The 23316-nt window shown below is 39.1% G+C and overlaps 1 protein-coding gene and 1 long non-coding RNA gene across 3 annotated transcripts; one reads left to right on the top strand and one right to left on the bottom strand.

The window, feature by feature from the left end:
* Window positions 1-704: 704 nt before the first annotated feature.
* On the bottom strand, window positions 705-4732 carry LOC131359482 (uncharacterized). Its single transcript, XR_009205785.1, has 3 exons — window positions 4609-4732; window positions 1774-1830; window positions 705-860 (listed from the first exon to the last, which is right to left on the bottom strand). It is a non-coding gene; the product is annotated as an uncharacterized LOC131359482 (long non-coding RNA).
* On the top strand, window positions 3676-22931 carry kcnk5a (potassium channel, subfamily K, member 5a). 2 transcript variants are annotated; one of them, XM_058399380.1, is made up of 5 exons: window positions 3676-4768; window positions 17072-17183; window positions 18177-18343; window positions 18480-18648; window positions 18975-22931. In XM_058399380.1, exons 1-5 carry the CDS (start codon window positions 4583-4585, stop codon window positions 19904-19906), a joined length of 1566 nt encoding a protein of 521 aa, XP_058255363.1. In that variant the 5' UTR covers window positions 3676-4582; the 3' UTR covers window positions 19907-22931. The 2 variants fall into 2 exon arrangements, with proteins under 2 accessions (XP_058255363.1, XP_058255365.1); XM_058399382.1 differs by lacking the exon at window positions 3676-4768 and adding an exon at window positions 13719-16974.
* The last annotated feature ends 385 nt before the right edge of the window (window positions 22932-23316 follow it).

The following is a 23316-nucleotide window of genomic DNA, read 5'->3' as shown; positions in this document are numbered from 1 at the left end:
AAGGGGGACCAACACAATATCAGGCAGGTGGTCATAATTTTATGCCTGTTCAGTGTAAAATACTACCTAGTTTTAAGTGTGTGCTTTTGGAATCTAATCCCCTGTATGAAACCAATAAACAAAAGAAGTATAATTTGTAAATTGGCTCATAACTTCACTGGCCCATTCCTAAATATCTTTGGGACCTAACAGGTACTGGAGTAATGCTTTATACGCCCATGTACCTTTACCTACATTGTCTAAAAATGTACTGCATAGGCACTCTATTGTTCTCGGAAATTACAACCAATGCAAATAATCACTCAAAGGTGCATCAGTGCTTATTACTGTCCAATTATCAGATTAAATGTAGTCCTCTAAAATTACTGAAAGGTACAAAAGACTCACCCGTTAATAGTGCAGGTACAATTTCAAGGCTTTGCTTCTTAACAGTTAAATGCATTAAATGGGTGTTTCTCAACCATTCTCAGGTTGTCGGATTGTATCTAACACAAATGCATTCTAAAAAATAGTGTGAACCTATCAAACCTATCTAGCACAATCTGCAATACACAAGTAACAAACTCAATAAGAAAATGCTTCACACTGGAAAAATACAGCATTGTTTTAAATGCTTTTTATTTTGCAATTTTGGTTGCAAAAAAAAAGGACAATGATCTTGTATGAAAATAGTGAGAAAGTTCATTTCTGTGCTAAATTGGGTGCATGCCGTTCATTTAAAAGCTGAGCTATTTTACTCTGTTAGTGATGTCACCTTTATATTTAGACTCTGTCTGAAATGTTTCCTGTGAAACAGCTGGCATTTTAGGTGTTGGATTTGTGAGGTGCCAAACGCCCAAGCATACAAAAATCTGCCTCTCCTGGAAAAAAAAAAAGAGAAAATGCTCAGAAGCGGGTTAATGGAAACCAGCGATGTGCCGTTTAGGAATATTCATTTCTTACTAGTTTGAGAATACAGAAACGAAGGCAAATATGTTATCAAAGTCTTCTACTTTGAAAATAAAGCATTCATAAACCTCATCCTCACATTCATGTTGTTCTAAAGATTAATACATACTATAAATATGAACGGAGACTTGGCTTTAATAAAAAATAAAAAAACATGAGCATAGCCTTCTAGTTATGGGAGGAATCCAGACGGTACAGAGCATGCCGACCTTATTAGCTTCAGGTATGCAGATTAGTAAGGTAAAGTCTTAAAGCCTGCCATTATTTGTTGGTCAAATAAAACTGTAATTATACTGTCAGTGCCTGGGTACTTTTGCCTTGAGCACAGCACAGTTCAACATGTCCTTCTTTTTATTTCTTTATTCTATTTTATTTTATGTGATCTAACTTTTTCCTGTTTACAATCATTGGAAAAAGTTCAAGATATGGTTTCAAAGATATTCTTCACTCACATGTAATTCCAATGATTTATTAGCAATAGAATTCATTTAGCAGGCAGTTACTGAGGTTAGAACTAATTCTTGTTAGACGTTATAAAAGTATTTTCTGTTTGATCTGAGAACTCTGTGGGCAAGTCAGTTTGCAGAATGATTAGTAATGACAACATAAACAACTTGTCAACATACTGTGAAAGAAATTGCTGAAGGGCCTAGTACAAAAAGTCCTATATTGGACTCTCTTTTGCACATTGTTCACAGAAACTGGCAAAAATAACCACTTATTAACATAGCACTGAGTTACAACCAACTCTGTGGTGCAAAAGTGACACTGTAGTTACGTTTGAATTGCAATGAACTTTACGGATCTCACACAAAAGTGTCTCACATTCAGGTTGTCCCATGTCTTGTGCCCCAGGATAGACTCCAGGTCCTCTGTGACCCTCTGTGGGATAGGTGATACAGAAGTTGTTGGATGGATGGACATTAAACTTCCTACTATCACAAGAAAGTCAGACTAATATACTTCTACGGAAGCATACAGCATGTCTAAGAGTACAAATTTAGATATTTCATCCATTCTGGACTGGTTTCTTTGCCAACTTGTGGTACTTGCCATGGCCACATGTAGGAGTACTACAGTGCAAAAAAAGGCATGCATAAAATGCAAGCTAGATGCTTTTTCTATCTAGAGGCAAAAAAAGCCCCTCCCTGTGCTTAGGTCAACTACCCACTTAGCCACAACTACCTACGTTTCTGTGGTCATAGCTAAGTGTCTAGTTGACATAAACACATTTCAAATTCTGATTTGTACTGTACATGGTGTTACGAGACACCTAATATAGTCCTGCCAAAGTCAAACCAACTTAAAGAAAATGACATGGAAAAATACAGGTAAGGCCAACATTCTTTGCAGTTGATGGTAAATTTACCACAAATGCTACAGATACTAAGAAGCTGACATGGGGTCAAAGTAGTGGTCAATATTAACTTTTGTGTCACAATTTTCTTCGTGTTGTAGTCATACAGTTCATACAGTTCGGGTGTCATGAGAAAGCAGTGCTAACCTGCTAAAAATACTAGCAAGCTAGTTTGTTTTTGTGTGACAATTGCCATTAACAATATTTTTTTTTTTAAAAAAGAAGTCCTAAATGCTACTGGCTGTTCATTGTATTCCCACATATTGTGCCCTTTTCTGTTTTGCCAGACAAATTTTACCTGCTGTTTCACACTCAAATTCCTCCATAATGGTGGAAAGTGTTTACAGTACAATGGTATTCCCTCAGGATGATGAATGTAAAATTTATTTAAATGTATTGAGTCTAATAAAAATAGAATCAGGTGTTGCTCCTGCTTGATTGGAATGAAAACCTGCCTTTCGCTCCAGAATGTTTGTACTAGGATTGGCCACTTGTCAGTCATACCCCTTCATTCCTTTATAAATCATTATGAGAAGCTGGATATTTAGAAAGGTGCAACTTCAACACAGCTGAATGCTCAAGTGTGCTTGAAAGTGAAGCCATGACTAAGAGTTTTGGGACACACCTCCAAATCATTGAATTATGGTTGGGCTTGGCCCCTTAGTTCCAGTGAAAGGAACTCTTAATGCTTCAGCATACCAAGACATTTTGGACAATTTCTTGCTTCCAACTTTGTGGGGACAGTTTGGGGATGACCCCTTCCTGTTCCAATATGACTGCGCACCAGTGCACAAATCAAGGTCCATAAAGACATGGGAGAGTGGGTTTGGTGTGGAAGAACTTAGGATGAATTAGAAACCGTGAGCCAGGCCAAAACTGTGACGTCTGCCTTTACATACACATGAATTTATTATGGAGTTGGCCCGCCCTTTGCAGCTATAACAGCTTCAACTCTTCTGGGAAGACTTTCCAAAAGGTTTAGGAGTGTGTTTATGGGAATTTCTGACCATTCCTCTAGAAGCATATTTGTGAGGTCAGGCACTGACCACTGTTGGACGAGAAGGCCTGGCTCACAGTCTCCGCTCTAATTCATCCCAAAGGTGTTCTATTAGGTTGAGGTCAGGTCTCTGTGCAGGTCAGTCAAGTTTCTCCACACCAAACTCGCTCATCCATGTCTTTATGGATCTTGGTGTGCAGTCATGTTGGAACAAAAAGGGGCCATCCCCAAACTGGTCCCACAAAGTTGGGAGCATGAAATTGTCTAAAATTAATTTCTCTGTATGCTGAAGCATTAAGAGTTCCTTTCACTGGAACTAAGTGACCAAGCCCAGCACCTGAATTCAATGATTTGTAGGGGTGTCCCAAAACTTTTGGCAATATAGTGTGGTTGAACCACCATCAGATGTGAGGCAGAAAAACTGAGAGGAAAAAATGTAAATCTTACTCAACTATGCTCATTTAACTGTTAGAGATCTATCTTTGACAAAATTTCCCTAATGCACCTTTAACGCTTGAATTAACACTAACTGGATTTTCTGCTGACAATGAATGAGAAATGGTATGATCTGTTGTAGGGGTGTACAGAATACACCATCATCTTTATGACAGCTGGGGAAATATATATGACATATATTTAAATACACATTGTAACACATGTTAAATATGTTTGCGTAATTTCTATTTTTAAGTCTCAAACTTTTACTTTTTTTCAGAAGGTTAATGTTAATTTTTAAGGCGCCCCCCCCATATCAATACCACTATCACCACACCCTGCCTCCAAAATTCACACCCTGCTCTAATAGCATTACATATCTTCAGAAATGATCCTCTCTCGCTCGTGAAAGAGTTTCCCTAAACTCAGCGGTTTCTTTCATGCTTCGTGGTGTCGTGTTATGGGTTAAAGTTGTGCTGTCAGGCTTTCGCTAATCAAGTTTGTGCTTTATTGTGTACCTCTGAGCCACCGTAGCAGACCGCGCCCCCTTTCCCTCCTGCTACGGTCAGGCGCTTTAATCAAGCGGTGCGAGTTTAGGTCCGCGCGCACATGGGCACAGACATGGACATTGATGGGTGCTCGTGCACACACACACTCACACACTTCTACACACTTCTCTAACAAGCGCGAGCACGAAAGGTGCACATGTGAACTGGAAAGTACAGATTTCATTTTTTTTCCCCCCGAAAGAAAGAAAGAAGCGTGCGAGTTTGGAGCAGAGTTACACAGCTGGGGAGTGATCGGGCATGCTCTTATAAACCCTACACCCTCTTTAGGGCTTAAGGATGGTTGATAAAGGGCCCTTACTGACCTCGGCTGTCATCTTCTACCTGTCCATCGGGGCTGCAATCTTCCAAGTGCTCGAGGAGCCAAACTGGAATCTGGCAGTGGCTCAGTACACCGAACAGAAGGAAAGGATCTTGAAAGATTACCCGTGTCTCACTAAAGCAGATCTGGACAGGATCCTGGAGGTATGAGATTTTGAAGATCCTCCTTTTGTTTTGTTTTCCCCTTTGAATAAACAGCTGAAGATCTTAAGTGTTTTTATAGGCATTGTATGGAACAAGAACTGTGTCCCTCAGTGATCATAAACAATTTACAGATGGTGAAGTGTATATGAATAATAAGATGTCAATATCATTAGTTTACTGAAACAAAAGTGCCAGGAAATTAGTGTATTTAGGGTCTAAATATATATGCTGTTTTTTTATTTATATAATGAATATATATATATATATATATATATATATATATATATATATATATATATATATATATGTATATGTGTGTGTGTGTGTGTATGTATGTGTATGTATATGTATATGTATATATATATATATATATATGTATGTGTGTGTATATATATATATATATATATATATATATATATGTGTGTATATATGTGTGTATGTGTACATATATATATATATGTATATATGTGTGTGTATATATATATGTGTGTATATATATATATGTATATATATATATATATATATATATATATATGTATATCTGTCCATTTTACTTTATCCCATTTCCCTGTCCTCCTTTGTTTCAGTTTAATCAGGGTTCATGGAGTGTTTGTAAAATCCAAGTTATTTCCAGAAGTAGTTTTTATTTCTTATGTTTTGATATTTCTGATATTAGACACCTTTTTTGCATGATATGTTTATCCATTTGTTAAACTCTCTATCTTTTCATAAACTGCGGTGTTGCATCATGCTGTTCAGGGACTCCTCCACAAGCATGCATGTGCTGCCTAACTTAATATCCAAATATCCAGCAGCAAAACAGACAGGGACGTGCTTGTACCTGTTTACAACTCATTATCTCTTTTGATACGCTCAACGTTTTATTAACGACAATTCTTTGCACGGCAACAAAGTCTCGCAAGCCACCTCCACAATCGACAGTTTTCTCTTTGTGAGATTAAGCAAAATAGCTTGGGAACTCATGCCATCATAATCAAATTCAGCTCATCTATTTAGTCACTTATGGTTTATTGAATAGTTTTATTGTCTGGACTTGGCCTTCCCATCCTTGTGGTTTCTCGTCTGTCTACTGAGAGAGAGAGAGAGAGAGAAGGAAGGATCTGGTGGTACAAAATGTCACATGTTTAATTCTGTACACTTATGTTATTTCCGCAGATAGTGCAGCCAAAGTTTTTGCAAAAGTTTATCACTGTTTTGGATTCCTCAGATCAAAACACCTGATGTTGTGTCTGCTCGAGTGTGTCAAATTGACTTTATGAAAGTGCCTAAGATGTACTTTTACGATCAATTGGCTTGTTTAAATGGCTTAAAATGTCGAATTGGTGGTTAAATGGCATCCGTTTCACATGCAATAACACTTTTTGTTTGTATTTTTCTAGTGTTTTGGCTGTATCGTTTAACAGATAATCCGAGGCTAGTGGCATCAGTTGAGATGCTTTGTGCTCACCTAGAGGTCATTGTAGAACCTTGAAGCAAATGCTGTGGGTGGAGATAAACTGAGGAAATGTACAGATAACAAAATAAAGGTTCATTTCAGTACATTAGTAGGAAAAGTTGAATTCCTAGGAATCTGCTTGATCTAGGGACTGATTCACTGTATTTCAGAGAAATTTTTTGCTCCATCATACCATGTCATGTTTCCTGTATGTAATAATACACAAAGTGTATGTGAATGTGTGCGTGTGTGTGCAAGAGTAAGTACATTGAGTATTTTTATATCTCTGACAATGTCTCTCTTAGTCCTGAGTGTCAAAGGATGTAAAGATTTTTAGCAGGTGTATTTGGGGATACAACGAGACCGCAGGAGACATGTTCAGACCCCCTGATCTTACTGAGCCATTGAGTAGCCTCAAGCGTCTCCATAATTCATGACTCTTTACACCACGCCCCTTTTTTCCCTAAACTAACGTCCATTCAGCGAGAGGAGAAAAACATGTTAGATCCCCCCATCCCCCTCTTCACTTCTCTTTTGTCACGGTTCACAGACGGCAGATTGGCTTGGAAATGAAGGTTGGGTATGAGTAGGGGTGGCTTGGGGGTGTCCTGAGGGCTCCTTTGTGTGTCTGTTTAAGACAAGCACCACATGACAGCTGGGACGAAGCATATTAAATACACCGTGCTGTTATTAAAAAATGTCTCGACTGATTACTGTGTGGTGTAGATTTTTTCAAGTGCAGACTTAGTTACTCGCTAAAGGGCTTCCGGCTTTATGACTTATGAAATATATATTTTTAAAAATGTTTTCATTTATCATGTAGCATCAAACAAGCAATCGTATATCTTCAGGCTAAAGTCCAGTGTCATCTCTAACATATGCAACCTCATACATATAGGTGTGGGAAATGCAGGTGTTTGGTACGGCTTTATTTTCCATTAACACCTGCATTCTTTGGAAGTGGCAAATAATTAACCTGTTACCGCAGTAGCTGTACACTTCCTTCAGTCTTAACATTCTTGTAAATGTAACTTATTAGACTTGTCATAGGATTGCTGTTCCTTATGGCTGATTAACCCGAACACAGGAGCTCTGTTAAAGCTTTACAGGGTCATTACATGTGGAAGAATGGATGTACCAAGCCCTTGTAATGGCACTTTCTTCTCATGTTCTCTAAAGATCATGTTCTGCTCTGTGAACTTGAGGTTGCACTTTTCTCTGAAATAGAGGGGAAAAGGCATGCTTGGTATCAGTTCCTGTTTCTGTTCAAGATGTCTAGGGAAAAAAATGAGCAATGCAGAGATGCTCAAAACAGCTGTTAAATTTTACACTGCAGTGAGTTACAGAGGTCAGGACACACTGCCTAACTGTAGTTATAGATTATCGATCTATCTCACTTGGCTTATTCATGACACCAAAGCAAACTAGCCATGGATGACCATGTCCAAATTCCTCTGAAGATCATTAACTTTGCAAAGATATGATAGCGTTTATGACCAGCACTGAAACTGAAATGGTGCCAAAGACCTTTGCAACCATTTTCTCTTATTTCATAATTGGCCCAGATAAAGAGGTTCTGGAGCTATGCATCTCCATCTGCACTCAGGTTGTGCGTGCCAGAGACTTCTTGTGGGTTTTTTTTTTAATCTCGTCTCACACTTGTCGTTTGTAATGTTAGTCGTCCTCTTCTTTATTTGCCAGTGAAAACGTGGTAATTTGCATTTAATTTGAGACCGATTTGACACCTTGGTGACCCGGAAAGATCTTTCAGACCTTGTTTTAACATCACTTTCTCGGTACAGGTGCAAGTGGGATCAAATGTTTCGTGATCTGATCCTTTCCGAAGGTGGTCAGGGACTTTTCTTAAGCGAAGGGAGCTGATTAAAATGATGAACTAAGTACGAGTAAAAGCCGTGATCAACTTGAGTAAAAGTGGAAAAGTACCGAAAAAATGATTAAAGCAGGAACCCAAAAATGTAGTTAAGTAAAAGGTTTAGTAATTGAATAAATGAGTGGAATACTTCATCAGACTGAGCGAACATTAGTAGCAGAAAATCAAAAACCGTATCAAAAGAGCAATATTACTTTTTTTATGCCATTTGGGAGATGCTCTTATCCATAGCGACTTACATTTCTCATTTATACAACTGAGCAGTAGAGGGTTATGGGCTTTGATCAAGGGCCCAACAGTGGCAGCTTGGTGGTCCTGGGATTTAAACTAACATCTAACATCATTACTTTAACAACTTGAAATAAAATATCCACCATGAATGACTTGCAGATAAACGCCTAGAGGAAATGACTCAGGCCAAAACTGCTTACGTTTTTAATACATGCATACTGTTTCCCGAAACAGTTCTTTCACTGAGAAGTTTGTCTGTCTTTACTGTAAGCATGCATTGTAGCAGCACTTTAGTACTTTTCAGTCAGCTCTCACACAGCCTCATCTGTATAGTCTGCTCAAACAGATCAGTTTCCAAGGATCCGACTTTAATGCTAATACCTCGGTCAACACGGCATGTTTGCCATCTTGCTAACTCGTTGAGCCGAGTCTACGTCGGATTTGCCTTTAAGACATTGAGGCTTGCTGGAAAATGGTGAGGTGAGGAAAGATAGTTTGTGTGCTTTACTTTTTCAGAGCTAACAATGAAATCGGATGAATATCTTTTAGGTTCATTTTTGCTCGTTTTAAACAATGTTCACTGTGACATCAGGACAACACACAAGCGCTAACTTCTAGCAGGAATCAGGAAGGAACAGATTAGCAGCACACATTACAAAAAATGTAAATATATATATATATATATATATATATATATATATATATTTACATATATATATATATATATATATATATATATATATATATATATATATATGTGTGTATATATATATATATATATATATATATATATATATATATATATATATATATATATATATATATATATATATATATATATATAATATACACACTATACACTATATTGCCAAAAGTATTCGCTCACCTGCCTTGACTTGCATATGAACTTAAGTGACATCCCATTCCTAATCCATAGGGTTCAATATGACGTCGGTCCACCCTTTGCAGTTATAACAGCTTCAACTCTTCTGGGAAGGCTGTCCACAAGGTTTAGGAGTGTGTTTATGGGAATTTTTGACCATTCTTCCAGAAGCGCATTTGTGAGGTCACACACTGATGTAGGACGAGAAGGCCTGGCTCTCAGTCTCCGCTCTAATTCATCCCAAAGGTGTTCTATCGGATTGAGGTCAGGACTCTGTGCAGGCCAGTCAAGTTCATCCACACCAGACTCTGTCATCCATGTCTTTATGGACCTTGCTTTGTGCACTGGTGCACAGTCATGTTGGAAGAGGAAGGGGCCAGCTCCAAACTGTTCCCACAAAGTTGGGAGCATGGAATTGTCCAGAATGTTTTGGTATGCTGAAGCATTCAGAGTTCCTTTCACTGGAACTAAGGGGCCAAGCCCAGCTCCTGAAAAACAACCCCACACCATAATCCCCCTCCACCAAACTTGGCACAATGCAGTCAGACAAGTACAGTTCTCCTGGCAACTGCCAAACCCAGACTCGTCCATCAGATTGCCAGATGGAGAAGCGCGATTCGTCACTCCAGAGAACGCGTCTCCACTGCTCTAGAGTCCAGTGGCGGCGTGCTTTACACCACTGCATCTGACGCTTTGCATTGCACTTGGTGATGTATGGCTTGGATGCAGCTGCTCGGCCATGGAAACCCATTCCATGAAGCTCTCTGCGCACTGTTCTTGAGCTAATCTGAAGGCCACATGAAGTTTGGAGGTCTGTAGCGATTGACTCTGCAGAAAGTTGGCGACCTCTTCGCACTATGCGCCTCAGCATCCTCTGACCCCGCTCCGTCAGTTTACATGGCCTACCACTTCGTGGCTGAGTTGCTGTCGTTCCCAAACACTTCCACGTTCTTATAATACAGCTGACAGTTGACTGTGGAATATTTAGGAGCGAGGAAATTTCACGACTGGATTTGTTGCACAGGTGGCATCCTATCACAGTTCCACGCTGGAATTCACTGAGCTCCTGAGAGCGACCCATTCTTTCACAAATGTTTGTAAAAACAGTCTGCATGCCTAGGTGCTTGATTTTATACACCTGTGGCCATGGAAGTGATTGGAACACCTGATTCTGATTATTTGGATGGGTGAGCGAATACTTTTGGCAATATAGTGTATATATATAATATTTAACACAATATATATTTAGTGTTTCAGATGCGCTATTTTCCACTGCAATCTTCCAACTTCACTGCTCCTTTATACAGCTTATAAATATTCACTATATTCACTACATTTTCAGTTTCTGTAGGATTTAATATTGCAAAATGCTCTGTATAATTAGCTTCATCTGTAGGCCAACAGGAAAGGCAAAATCCTAATGTAAATGTACATTTTTGTCCTTTACAAGTTTGTCAGGATAACAAATATAGCCATTAGAAATACTATTACATATTCCCCTACTTGTGATCACATCAGTTGCTCAAAGGTTTAAACAGGACCAGAATGTCCTCAAAAACAGGAACAGAGTTCATTGGACAAGTTTTCCCTGGAAGCACTGAAATGTTTCTGTTTAAAGGACTCTTTTCTTCTGGAGATTAATATATTAACCTGCCAGGAGCAGAATCAACGTAAATCACTAAGCTAACTGGATCTGGAACCTGACCACACTTGCCATCTTTAAGCCTGATGCTTTGGCGTGATAAAGATACAAAGAGAAAAACTTCATTTTCAGAGCCTTCAATGACAAGCTCGGAGTGATAATGACAGGAGAAGATTCAGGAAGGTTTATACAAATAAGCAAGTGTTCTGACTGAAACGAGTCTTCACAGAGCAAACGCGTCCGATGGGGCGATTTGGATGGTTTAATTTCTCCGTACATGAAAAAGGAGCTTGTGCACCGTCAGCCGTTTGTTTGGCTGACTCAGTGGCTGACTTCTCATATTTTCACAGCTATAATGACAGGACGGCAGCCGATGATTGTAGTGAAATCGGACACTTGTGTGAGTGAGTGAAAGAGTCTGTGTGTCCATCCATGATGTGGGGTTGTGGGGTGTTGGTGCATGAGCTTTGTAATCTCAGTGCCTGAGGGATTTATATTATTACCACAGTGTCCATTTAGAAATCAAACCCAAAATTGTCTTCAAAGCTCACACATCTTGACAACTGTGACTGTACAGCTTATGATAATCAAATTATTTTAAATAATTGGAATTGACCATCTTTTTAACCACATCTAAAACCTGCATTTAACTAAATCAGTAGTCAGCTCCTCTTTACAGATATTTAGTTTTGTAGACACCTTGAGCTCTCCAAACCCAGAGGAGTGTAAAGCTACACACAGTTTTGTTCCCTCAGCCACGGAGTCGACACTCCTGATAACCAGCATGTGGCAAAACCACAACGGCAATCTGCAACTGTTATCAGTAGAGGCACTGCACTGCAAACTGCTCATGTTGGTGAACTTTCACTTCCACTGATGCAAGTTACTTCTCCAATAAAAAGATCTTGGAAAGATTGAAAAACTCACAGTGGAAATTTCTGGTGAAATTCTGTACTAAATGTCACAAGTCTGGAAGCTACAAGCTTTCCTGAACTGAAATCTGTTTCTCTTTTGTATGGATTTCTGCCACAAGTAAGATCAGTTAAGAAGTAAAACACTTTTTGGAAGATGATAATCCACCTCAGGATGGTGTGATGTGACCAAAGCAAAATGGAGGGACATTACTATCACAAAGTGGACTTTTTGCCCCCCCTTTAACAGCTTGTTCTGAAATGTTATTCAACTTATACTTATTATTAACTTAATAATTAGCAGTACTTTTTAACCATTTATAGTTACATTTAATATTATGCATCATCAGCGACACAAGTCGGCTTGTTGGTTGTTTGAGAAACCAGAGAGTGCAAAGTCCTCTCCATAAATGTTAAATAGCTGTCTCCTTACGGAAACCTTTATCATATCGGGCATGAAAACCTTTTTCTGTTAAATCGCATGTTTTTGATTCCCTTTATTATTAGCCTTAGATCATGAATCGTAATTATAAAAACTATAATATCAGCTGGATCACTGCAGAAATTTTAACAGCCGACTTCCGGTGAATGTGACTTTTAATGACCAGATGTGGCGTGGTGTCGAGTGACGCAACAAAGTTGAGAAAAGTTTAAATATGCAAATGGGCAGCAACTGGCACCCATGATCTGTAGCGAAGAGGTGTGGCACACACTGCTTTTCCGTCATCTTGTATGGTGTGTGTGTATACGTGTATATGATATATACATACACACACACACACACACACACTCATATATATATATATATATATATATATATATATATATATATATATATATATATATATATATATATATATATATATATATATATATATATATAAAATATTAATCAGCAGGAAACATATTTGTTAAGTGGAATGCTAGTTGTCCCACCCACTGATAAACATTATTACTCTGGCGACTGTCTGGTGCGTGCATCAGCTCGCAAGGTTTTGGACATCTTAGAGTGACAGTTTTTACCACCGTTGAATTGGAGCCGTCGAACTGGAGCCGTTCGTGTATTAGCACCTTTTAATTTTATGCAATTTGAAGTTTCAGGATAGCAACCAAACTTCAAGTGCTTAACATCAAGCAGTTTGAGAGGTTCTGCCAGATCTGTCAGTTTCTTCTCTTTCTTCATTGGCTTCTTCTTCTCTGCTGTTCTCCTTCTCTGACCTTTCCTAAACTTCATGACCAAAAAATGATTTTTTTTTTTTTTTTTTTTTAAACAAGACACAAACCTGTGTGAGAAACATGCTTCAGTTTTTGTGCAGCTCATAACTAAGAGAGTATTTTAATAAAGTTCTTTGTCGCCAACCTTGAAAGACTTGAACTGATTGGCACAGCACAGATAAGGAAATGAACATTTTAACGTTACCATTAACAACACAATGATTACTCACAGACCAAATAGTCACTATTTGTCTTGATACAGACTCTAATTCATTACTGGTCTCTTGTTCTGTTGGACTTTCCAATCTAGACTAATGCTGACTGGAGCCTTCCAATTACCATATCTTATTTTCTGTAAATTTGCTGTGAAAGCTGTGCTTGTGGTTGATTTTAAAGCAGCCAACAGAAGCTGGTGGTTAGGCAGTGGTAGTTAAGGAGCTACTAGATTTCCCAAAGGGGTTTCAAGGATCATACAGGAAACCTTTAATTTTGACTGGCGATGGCAGCATGATGCTGTGAAAAACCAAAGTGGCTTGATGACTGAGACTGTGTTGTTTGCTTGCGGTTGGCAGCGCCTCTGTGCAGCACTGATTTAACCCACATCATAGTGCGAGTGCGTCAGGAAAGTTCTGGCACCGGGTCAAGGTTATGAAAGATACTGCATACAGCCAATGTGCAAGAGCGCAGCAGCTTCTCGTGCAGCTAAACCCGAGCCACGTTGCACTCCTACAGATTTGTTTTCAGCTTTGTTTTTCGTGTGTGGGTGTGAGTATGATGATGTGTTCAGATGTAAAAAAATTTCCAGTAACTCAAATCGCAAGATACGAAGGTATGAATGCTTTCCAAACCCAGAACTTTGCTGACATATTTAGGCTCGTGAATCATTACGTTTTGCAAGCATAAAACCACTAAACTGGTAACCTGAAGCCACTGTTCCGAGGTGACGTGAATTTTCTAGAGAATTGCGATTGCGTTTTTTTTTTTTAGCAGATATTTGACAGGAAGGCAAGGTAAAATGTACATCACAGTAGACAAGAGCTCACAAATTTGTGGTTTTCGCATCATAGAGGCTGTTGTTGATTTGTTAGTCATTGCATAGACAGACATTATTTCCTCATCAGACAGCTGCAGAATGTACTTATCTACTAAAACGTACCTTTATGAAATGAGGCAGCGGTTAATATCTAGGTTATCACACCGGTTATCTCCAAAGTTCTAAACCAAGACAGCTGCTGATTCAGGCATCATAAGGAAATGTTTACTTCTCTGTCACCCATCATGCATTGATTTGTCTGATTATATTTGAAAATTTTGCTAGTGGAACTTGCTGATGCTTACATATGATGTTCTTAGTGGTGGCGTTAAAGGGAAAAAAAGAACCAGTTTCACTTTTAACCTTGGAATGCTGGTCTAGTTTCAGAATGCTCATGTTTCATAGTATAATGTGATTCTATTTAAAGAGAGGAAGGCAGTCAGGTCAGTGGACGGAGCATTAAATGTAGTACATGAACAGTATTGCTTTTATTTTAATTAGTCTTGCAGAAAACATTTCACACTGAAAAGCAAATACTGCTTTATTTCCTCAGTGAAATATAGTCAACAGGGGATTGCTTAAGAATTAAACACTGATTGTGTATCAGAAGTGGATGTAACTCCTATTGGGAGTGTATACAACTCCTTTTGCTCCTCAGCTCATGCAAACACTGAAGCACGGGGTGAAAGTTGTTGTTCATATAAAAGAATGCCTGTTGCTATTTCTTATTTACTCATTATTTTCTTTATTCCTATTGAACTGCATAATGCAGCTAAATGTAGTTTACTTCCGACACAGATTTTCCAAATTTAATTAAATTGTTCTTTAACGAACAATCTGTGGTTGCATATCAGTCTGTCTTTGTAGGGACTTTACAGTTTTACGCCCCTCAACATGATGCATAACAAAACAAACTGATCCTTTTCCTTTACATGTCAGTCAGACGTCCTCTTGGGTGGTCCTTGGTCAATATAAACTGCTATGGTGTCCAGAGCTTCTGCCGTCAGACTAAAAGTCTGGATACGCGAGACTACATGGTTCATAATAAACCCTCAACTCAACAAAATCTCAGGCTCTAGACAGTACTAGAAGTGTAACTGTACAACCGAATGCTAGTCACTTCAGCGAGAATGTCTGATAGGCGCCAATTATTACAACTCATCATGAGAGAGAAAATTTTCGTAAGATATTGTAAGAAAGATTGTTGTGACAGTATTTCTTACCCAATTCAACTCAAGTTAATTAGCAGCTATCAGAGGACGCCGTACAGCTTTCACACATAGTTGTTGTATCTATCTCTCTCTCTCTCTCTCTCTCTCAGGTTGAGTAATGACTCTAACTGCGATCCAGTGCTAACCTGCTCATGAACTTTACTTGCTACACACCATTGTCTTGGCCATGTTCTGTTTAATCAGCTGTGCAATGCAGATGTGGTGTTGATAAACACGGCCTCCGTAAAATCTTCTTGATAAATGGCTTATTGCAAAAGGTTGAAATCATACAGACCAAGTGTTTAGACATAAAGCCAGTGTAGCCAAACAAGCGAACGTGTGCTGTGGTATGGCCCTATACATCATTTCCCAGGATAGATAAAAATAAATAACAATCATGAGAGATGGATTAGAGGTTATAAATTGCCATTGGTACTAAATATCAAATATCCTTCCGTTCTAGGAGGATATCCTCTGTTGAAGGAAGCACTTTTGCAGAAGTTTGCCACAAAACCCCTTGTAGAAAAAAAAAAAAAGGAAGAAATTTTTAGATCCCTTATTGGGGAAATTTTAAGACTCATGTGCTTTGCTTTTTGGTTTCCAGATGGTTCATCATTTGAGTCAGCAAAATGGAACTTTTATTTTTCCTTTCCTGAAAACTCTCAACAGGTGTCTCTTCTTCGTAGCTCTGATTCACAGAAATTGTAACAGGCACCAAATGGTGACTCTCATAAACCATAAAGTTTGATCCTAACGTCTTCGACAGATGGAACAAGTAGCCCACAGAGCCGTCATGTTTCCGACTGTGACAGTGAGCGCTTATGAGGATCAGCTAAACGCTGGAGTTTCCAAATGATGTGAAGTTCATGGTATAGACTTGTTAATTTGCGTGACTTTCTTAAACGATCTACGGTTGCACGACAGTCTGTTTTCGTAGGGACTTTACAGTTTCACGCCCAGGAACATGATGGTGAGCAAAACAAAGTGTGATTGGTTGCTTTACATGTCAGTCAGATGCCCCCTTGGCCGATAAGAGCTGCTTTGGAGTCCAGACCTTCTGCTGTCAGTCTGAAGGTCTGGCTATGTGAGACTAGCACCATATGGAGTCACCTCATGTTTAAACATAATGAGAAAATATAAAGAGCCACACTTGATTTTGAATATCAGAGAATCGCATTCTGTAATAGAAACGCTGGCCAAATTTTTGTCAAGCATGCAAACGCTGTATTTTGTTGCTAACGGTTTTTATTTTTCACGTTTCTGGGCACATGGGATCGGACAGCTAACTGATATATTTATGATGTGTCCTCCTGGGATGAATCAGTATTATACAGCTCGGTTTGCTTGTGGGTTTTTATCTGATTTAATCGATAAATCAATGAATTAAATCAATGATTTAATCAAAGCAATCTGACGTTGAAATTTTTATTTCAAATAATGGAATAATCTACTGAGAGAAGTGATTTGTTTATCTTAAACTGGAGGAGGCTTTGAATCGCTGCCTGGCACAGACCTCAGCTGCTCTTTTCATCTCTGATTACCTAACTGACGAATAGCTGTTTAGGGACACATTAAAGTTTAGTCTGCCTCATCTCTGTGATAGCATTGCGTGCCGAGATCTCCGAGTCATTTCCAAAAGCCCTCCTAGTGAGGGGGAAGCCTACGCATGTCCGAGGGTGGCATTTTTGACCGTCTGATAATCTCAGTCAAGGATGCGAGAGAGTTACAAGGATGTGAGACTGGTTCATGACTCAACAAGTTCTAATTGCTGATCTTGAAATTGTGTGAAATACTTCTTAAAGCACGACTTTTCGGTCTGTTTTAATGTAGGTGGTATCCGAGGCTGCAGGACAAGGAGTCACCATCACAGGAGAAAAAACCTTTAACAACTGGAACTGGCCAAATGCTGTCATATTTGCAGCTACGGTCATTACAACCATCGGTAAGAGTCAAATCCTTATATTTCACCGTGAGAATCGCTTAATCTGTTTATAGTTCGAGGATAAACAGAGGAAGACTGGTTTATCTTAACTAATCATGAAGGGCAGGAAGTAGTTGACTATTTATTTTCCCTAAGGGTCAACAGATTCTGTTTAGTAATTATTTGGTTAAAAAAATATGTTTAAAAGTACGGTTAAGTAGATCTTGTGGTCTGATGGCATGCTCAGGTGGAATTCTCTCCATTTTGTCGGAATGTCCAGAGTCTAAACGTTCAGTACTGTTGTTCTCTGATAAGAAAAATTTACTGGAGAAGAAGATTAGCAGAGAGTTTGATAAGCCCCTGGTGTCAACAGAGACATTTCCTTCAAGAACCAAACACATCAGGCTGTTCAAATACACAATAACGTCTCTCTCTCTTTTTTAAATAATGACCTTGGAATTCTTTCTATCTGACAATTCTTTTATTTAAGATATTGAGCCATAATCTTTTGATTGTCAATAAGGTCAGATACAACATTTAAGCTATATACTGCATGTTTTTTTATAGTTTTAAGCAATATGTTCTCTGGGTGGACAAATCAGTAGGGCAGTACATATTAAGAGACAATAGATACTTCACAACTGATATTCAACAGTCTGCTGATTTATTTATTTATTTTTGTCAAGGTTGCCAAACCCAAGTCTATCTCAATTCACTGTGTATATATACTAGTCTGTTTCCCTTCTGTTTTAATGCACTTAAAGAGCTAACTAGCTCACCAAACTTTATTACATTAAGGTAGCTACAACTTTATAGCTTTGTCCATTTCCAGGCAACCAAAACATGGGGCTAGGAATCAAACTGGAGCTTTTACATGCCCAGTGAACTAGCTTATAATTTATTGCTTGGTGGTGTAAAACTCAGATATGTTCCTGATGTGAATAACATGAGCTTACTTGAGCCACTTAAGGTCTTAACATAAATTCAAGATACTGTCTGTTTTTATTCCACTAGGTTATGGCAATATTGCCCCCAAAACCCCAGTAGGGAGAGTGTTCTGCATTTTCTATGGACTGTTTGGTGTACCACTTTGTCTGACTTGGATCAGCGAACTTGGCAAGTTTTTTGGTGGAAGAGCAAAACACCTCGGGCAATATCTTACCAAGCGAGGCGTTTCATTGGTAAGTACTAATATACATACAGCTTTGACCATTGATGCAAAGCCTTTAACATTTGGTTGTTTTTATTATCAAACCCTAATTTGTCCTTGATGCATATTTTAATATTCTACTCCAATGTCTCTCTCTATCCTTACAGAGGAAGGCACAGTTCACCTGCACAGCTGTCTTCCTGATATGGGGTGTCCTGGTTCATTTGGTTATTCCCCCGTTCGTTTTCATGTCTCAGGAAGGTTGGACCTACATAGAGGGCTTATACTTTTCCTTCGTCACTTTGACAACTATCGGATTTGGTGATCTTGTAGCAGGTGAATGCTGTGTTTGATTTGTTGATAAACTTTTGAGTGGAAAACAAATTAACACTGTTTGGAAAGATATCAGCCCATTCTGGGAAATAATGTGCCATTGTTGGTGTATGCATATGATAATGAATTGCTGGAATTGCTTAATCAGTGTGTGATTACAAAGGTTCCATTTTAGTGTAACACCTTTCCCAAGCCAAACTTCTCAAACAATTATTTGTTCATGCCCTGAATCTTGCACTTATCTGTAGTTTCTGGTAATGTACATGCTGCTCTGTACATGTTCTCTTTCTGATGTATATTAAAGGCATGCTCCACTTCTGTGTTTCTAGGTGTTGACCCCAATGCTAACTACCCCACTCTGTATCGCTACTTTGTTGAGGTGTGGATATACCTGGGTTTGGCCTGGCTCTCGCTCTTCTTTAACTGGAAGGTGCGAATGGTCATCGAAGCTCACAAAGCTCTGAAGAAGCGGCGAAAACGGCGAAAACTCTCACTGGATGAGTTCCAGCACTACAAAGACACCAACAAGGCCTTGCAGCTACCAGCTGCTGGCAACGACGTCAACATCTTCAGCTTCCTGTCCAAGAGGAAGGTGGGCTACAACGACCTCATCAAACAGATCGGTACCAAAAATGGAGAAGATCAGCATGCCGGTACCATTGACACTAAAAAAAGGCAGAGCGAATTCATCCGCTCCAAGAGCTGCAACGATGCTGCCTCCGTTAACGGAAATGCAATTCTCAACCTAGACCAATCGCCTCGCCAGAAACGCCGCTACAGCTTTAGTGACCGTGTCACGGTGGTCTTCTCCAAGTCTAAAAGCTACCTGCTTGGCACAGAAGAGGGTCCACTCCTAAACGAGATGCAGGTCGAGGGTGAGCTGGACGTGGAGAGAATGTACGAGAATCAGTTGGATAAAGAGGCAGGAGAGGAGCACAGGAACCTCGGGCCTGGGGGCTGTGGTCCTGGCCGTCACATGTGGGACTCCAATGAGTATCAACCTGTTATTTTTCAAAATGCCAACATCACCTTTATCGATGAAGAGAACCTACTGAACAACAGCCTGGAGGACGAGGACGAGGATGAAGACATCAAGGTCAAGCTCTCGACCTCGGACGAAAACGCTGAGTCCGAAACTGATTCCAAGGAGGAGCAGTGTTTCGAATCGGAGGGATCCGTATTCACAGACAGATCTGATCACTCTAATTCCTACGAGCAGCTGGTAGAGGAGTATTCCAAGGAAAACAACACTGATACCTGAAGCATTGAATCATCAGTGGGGGTTTTTTTTCTTGATGTTTGAAGACTTGAAGACATTTGTGTGTCCAACTTGATCAAAGAAACATAACTTTTGATGGAGTCTTTGAAATGCCTCACAGTCAGTATTACACTGAGTAAATGCTGTAGATCGTGCAAAAGAACAAGCAATTATCTCTCTCTACAACACCCCAATTATTGGGGCATGACCTAAATGATCAATATTTCATTCTGTCTGACTATAGACAGATTTTTTTTTTTTTTTTTTTAATGGAAGACTGAACCTCAGACTCCATGATGGTTCACTTTCTTTGTGGTTTTATTTCTAGTTTTTGCCTAATAGAGTACTAATTTATTAAATTATATGGGGGGAAAATTAGCTTAAGCATAATGACAAAGCAGAATCAGTTGCAAACTGGTTCACGGGATAAAGACAGTAAGGTGATTCCTTTAAGAATTGCTCCAGGTTCTCACTTTTATTCACCATATTGGTGGTTTTATATCGACATAATGAAGGACAAGCACATTCCACCTGCATTATGTTTTGAACCATTTTTATAGGGTTTGGCTTTTTCATCACCTAATTCCCACTAATTACCAGACTCTATTATCATGAAGTCTGAGAGCCAAGACTGCACATGCTTCCTCTGAGGTGTGTCTTTTATGGTCCCTGACATTTATAGCTTTCCATTTAATTCCTGAATCACTGTGTGAAAGCAGACAGTCAGTTGCAACTCCTTGTCTGTGGATAGCATATTGCACTAGTCTGCTTCAGTCTGAGCCATTAAAGACAGCTCTGTGCCGTAGGTCGCGTTTTTGCTGGGTTACTGTTCAAATCCGAGCTTGAATCTCTGCCATGCACGGTCATCATCAGGCTGATCTTCAAATATGAATTCTTCTCTTCTTCTTCTTTTTCGTCTCCTTCTTCATCTTCTCCTTCATCTCCTTCTTCTTCTTCCTCTTGATAGTTGGAATGGATTGTTGCTCATTTCATGATGATCCCGGATTTTCCCGGGGTTTCTTTTTTCGCCCAACAAGTTGGTAAACTCGGACCCGCTCAGCCTTATTAAGCATAACACGTTGACCTTGGTGCTCATGTTATTCCACATTTTGTGCATGACCAATACTTTTGTTTTTATTTGTTGTTGTACTGTACGGTTTCACTTGACCTTTCACCTGAGATATTATCTCAATTATCCCAGAACACTTGACCTGGCTTTACTAGTTCTCGGGTGTGTTCGAAGACCTGAATAGTCACTAAGAGTAATCCTGAATATATATGGCGTTTCATTTCTTAAATTTGCATAGAACTGAAGCCAGGTCCTTTTTTTTCCCAGCAAAGGTTATGTGAAGTTTGTTGGCCTATTTTGTCTTAAATTAGTGTTTGTTATTATTGGCTAGTGCAAATATTTATATGCTTAGTCTAGACGTGTCTGAAACAAGGACAGACACAGACTTGTCATTTGAGTAGGCACTAATAAACAGTGCAACAATAGTGCAGAATTATTTTACATAAACCTCTAAAAAAAATAAATTATATTAATCACTTTTAGTTATTATTGATTAATATTCCAGTGAATGGAAATAAAATTAGTTTTATCATGCTTTATCGTGTAGAAGGCTAACACCTGCTTCTCTTGCTCATCTGCACTTGCATTGAGAATGTAAGGCTAAGCTTATGACATTTTCTGAGTAATGCCATTCGCGATACTGTAGCCACAAGAATGTCCGAGGCAAAATGTGGATATCCTGCATGTAATTCCCTCGGCTGGGGAGTGTGTCTCACACAGGCCTCTTGCGTCACAGTGCAAGGCAGCACCAGTGCGAGGAAAACAGCTTCCCGTGTAGGTTTCCTGTCTTAGATTAATTATGTAGCGCACATCCCTGGATCCGTTCATCCTAATTCTGTCTCCTGTTCCAAGATTCTTCGCGTCTATCTATTCACTGATATTAGATAAATCGAATGATTTTTGTGTTAGTTCGCTGCCTCACTGTGTTAAATCTCTTAGAAATGCACTTGCCGCCTGGATATTAATTGATGCCAGTATGCAAAAAGTCTGCAGTAGTCAGTATTCTGTGTATCGCGGATATGTTTTTGAGCACAGTAGTCTTCTGGTAGTGAAATTATCAGATAACATGTCCACTTCGGCTTGTTTGGATTAATTATCAGCAGTTTAGCTTCTTTTTTTCTTTTTTTTTCTTTCCAATGCTCGGATATATTAGTCAAGCGGAATTGTTGCAAACATCCTGAACAAAAATAGACCCTCTTTAAGTTCTCGCCCAGACGTTTGGTCAAGACTCCGTCTGGCACGAAAGTGCGGTGTATTTTGTATGTAAACACTGGGGAACTGCTCGAATGTAGCCACTACTTTGTTCAGGCCATAACCTTGCAGCCTTGTAATCTGTGTTTACTTTTCCTGCACTCAAAGTGACACAAGTGGCCATAAACTTTACGCAGGTGACCGAGGTTAACATGTGACTGTTGTCCTGTTGCCAGACAGTAACATTATTATTACTGGACATTATCGGACATTAGCTTCTGGCTATAATGACATTTTACAAACTACCGTGTTCTTTTCAGATTAAGTGTTACTGTAAATGGATATTCAGTCAGTCAGTGTCTGTTTTGTAACGACTGTCTCTCTCCGTGCCTTGCCAGCTTCTCTGTCTTCAAACCACATCAGCAAGATGCTCAATTGAAAAAAAGTATTTGCCTAGAACATTTCTTCTTTGTCTTGTAATTCTCTAGGATCAGGTACTGTAGAAGGTTTCGCACCAAAAAAAAAAACCTGTCTGAATTCAGACCAAAATAAAATTAATAAAAATGTTTTTGGGGTCTGAGGTACTACTTTAGCTTCTGAAGGATTTACAGACATTAAAAATCAAGTGAATTCCATCGTATTTATCATTTCCCTGACCTGTATTATGCACACTCCAGCATGTTGTAAAAAGACTTGTTTTTAATGTGAAATTTGTGCTTAAATTTTATGTGCTTTTTTTTTTTTTTTTTAAATAAATAAAGATTTGAGAATACACTTCTGTGTCCCCGTGTGAATGTGAATGATTAGTTTTGAGTTAAATTTGAGAGTTTTCTGAGAGTGTGAGGTGTTTAAAGCTGAGGCACATGCTTATTTAATAGCTTGGGTAATATCTATTCAAACACATTTGTCTCACATTTTACACTGTATGGATATCCTATGCGTTATATCATGTGCAGCAGTCTATATAAAACCTGCTTGGTTTGAAATGGCTGATGTTTTCTGTCATCTGTAGCTGTAGTTTTCCCTGATTCGGTCCTCTTATCACTTTACAATCCACAGCTGGAAGACACAACTGTCAGAGCATTTGCACTCTAAATGTTTACTCTTCTGACACATTCCACAGATTAGACACTACATACCAGCGGTACAGCTG

Source organism: Hemibagrus wyckioides, linkage group LG09 (genome assembly GCF_019097595.1).
Source record: "Hemibagrus wyckioides isolate EC202008001 linkage group LG09, SWU_Hwy_1.0, whole genome shotgun sequence".
In the NCBI taxonomy this organism is placed as follows: Eukaryota; Metazoa; Chordata; class Actinopteri; order Siluriformes; family Bagridae; genus Hemibagrus; species Hemibagrus wyckioides.
This window is presented reverse-complemented; position numbering and strand designations above follow the sequence as displayed.

Coding starts and splice junctions, on each gene's coding strand:
- kcnk5a (XM_058399380.1), top strand. CDS start 4,583: ATGGTTGATAAAGGGCCCTTACTGACCTCGGCTGTCATCTTCTACCTG. Junction 17,184..18,176: donor TACGGTCATTACAACCATCG/GTAAGAGTCAAA, acceptor TTATTCCACTAG/GTTATGGCAATATTGCCCCC. Junction 18,344..18,479: donor CCAAGCGAGGCGTTTCATTG/GTAAGTACTAAT, acceptor CTATCCTTACAG/AGGAAGGCACAGTTCACCTG.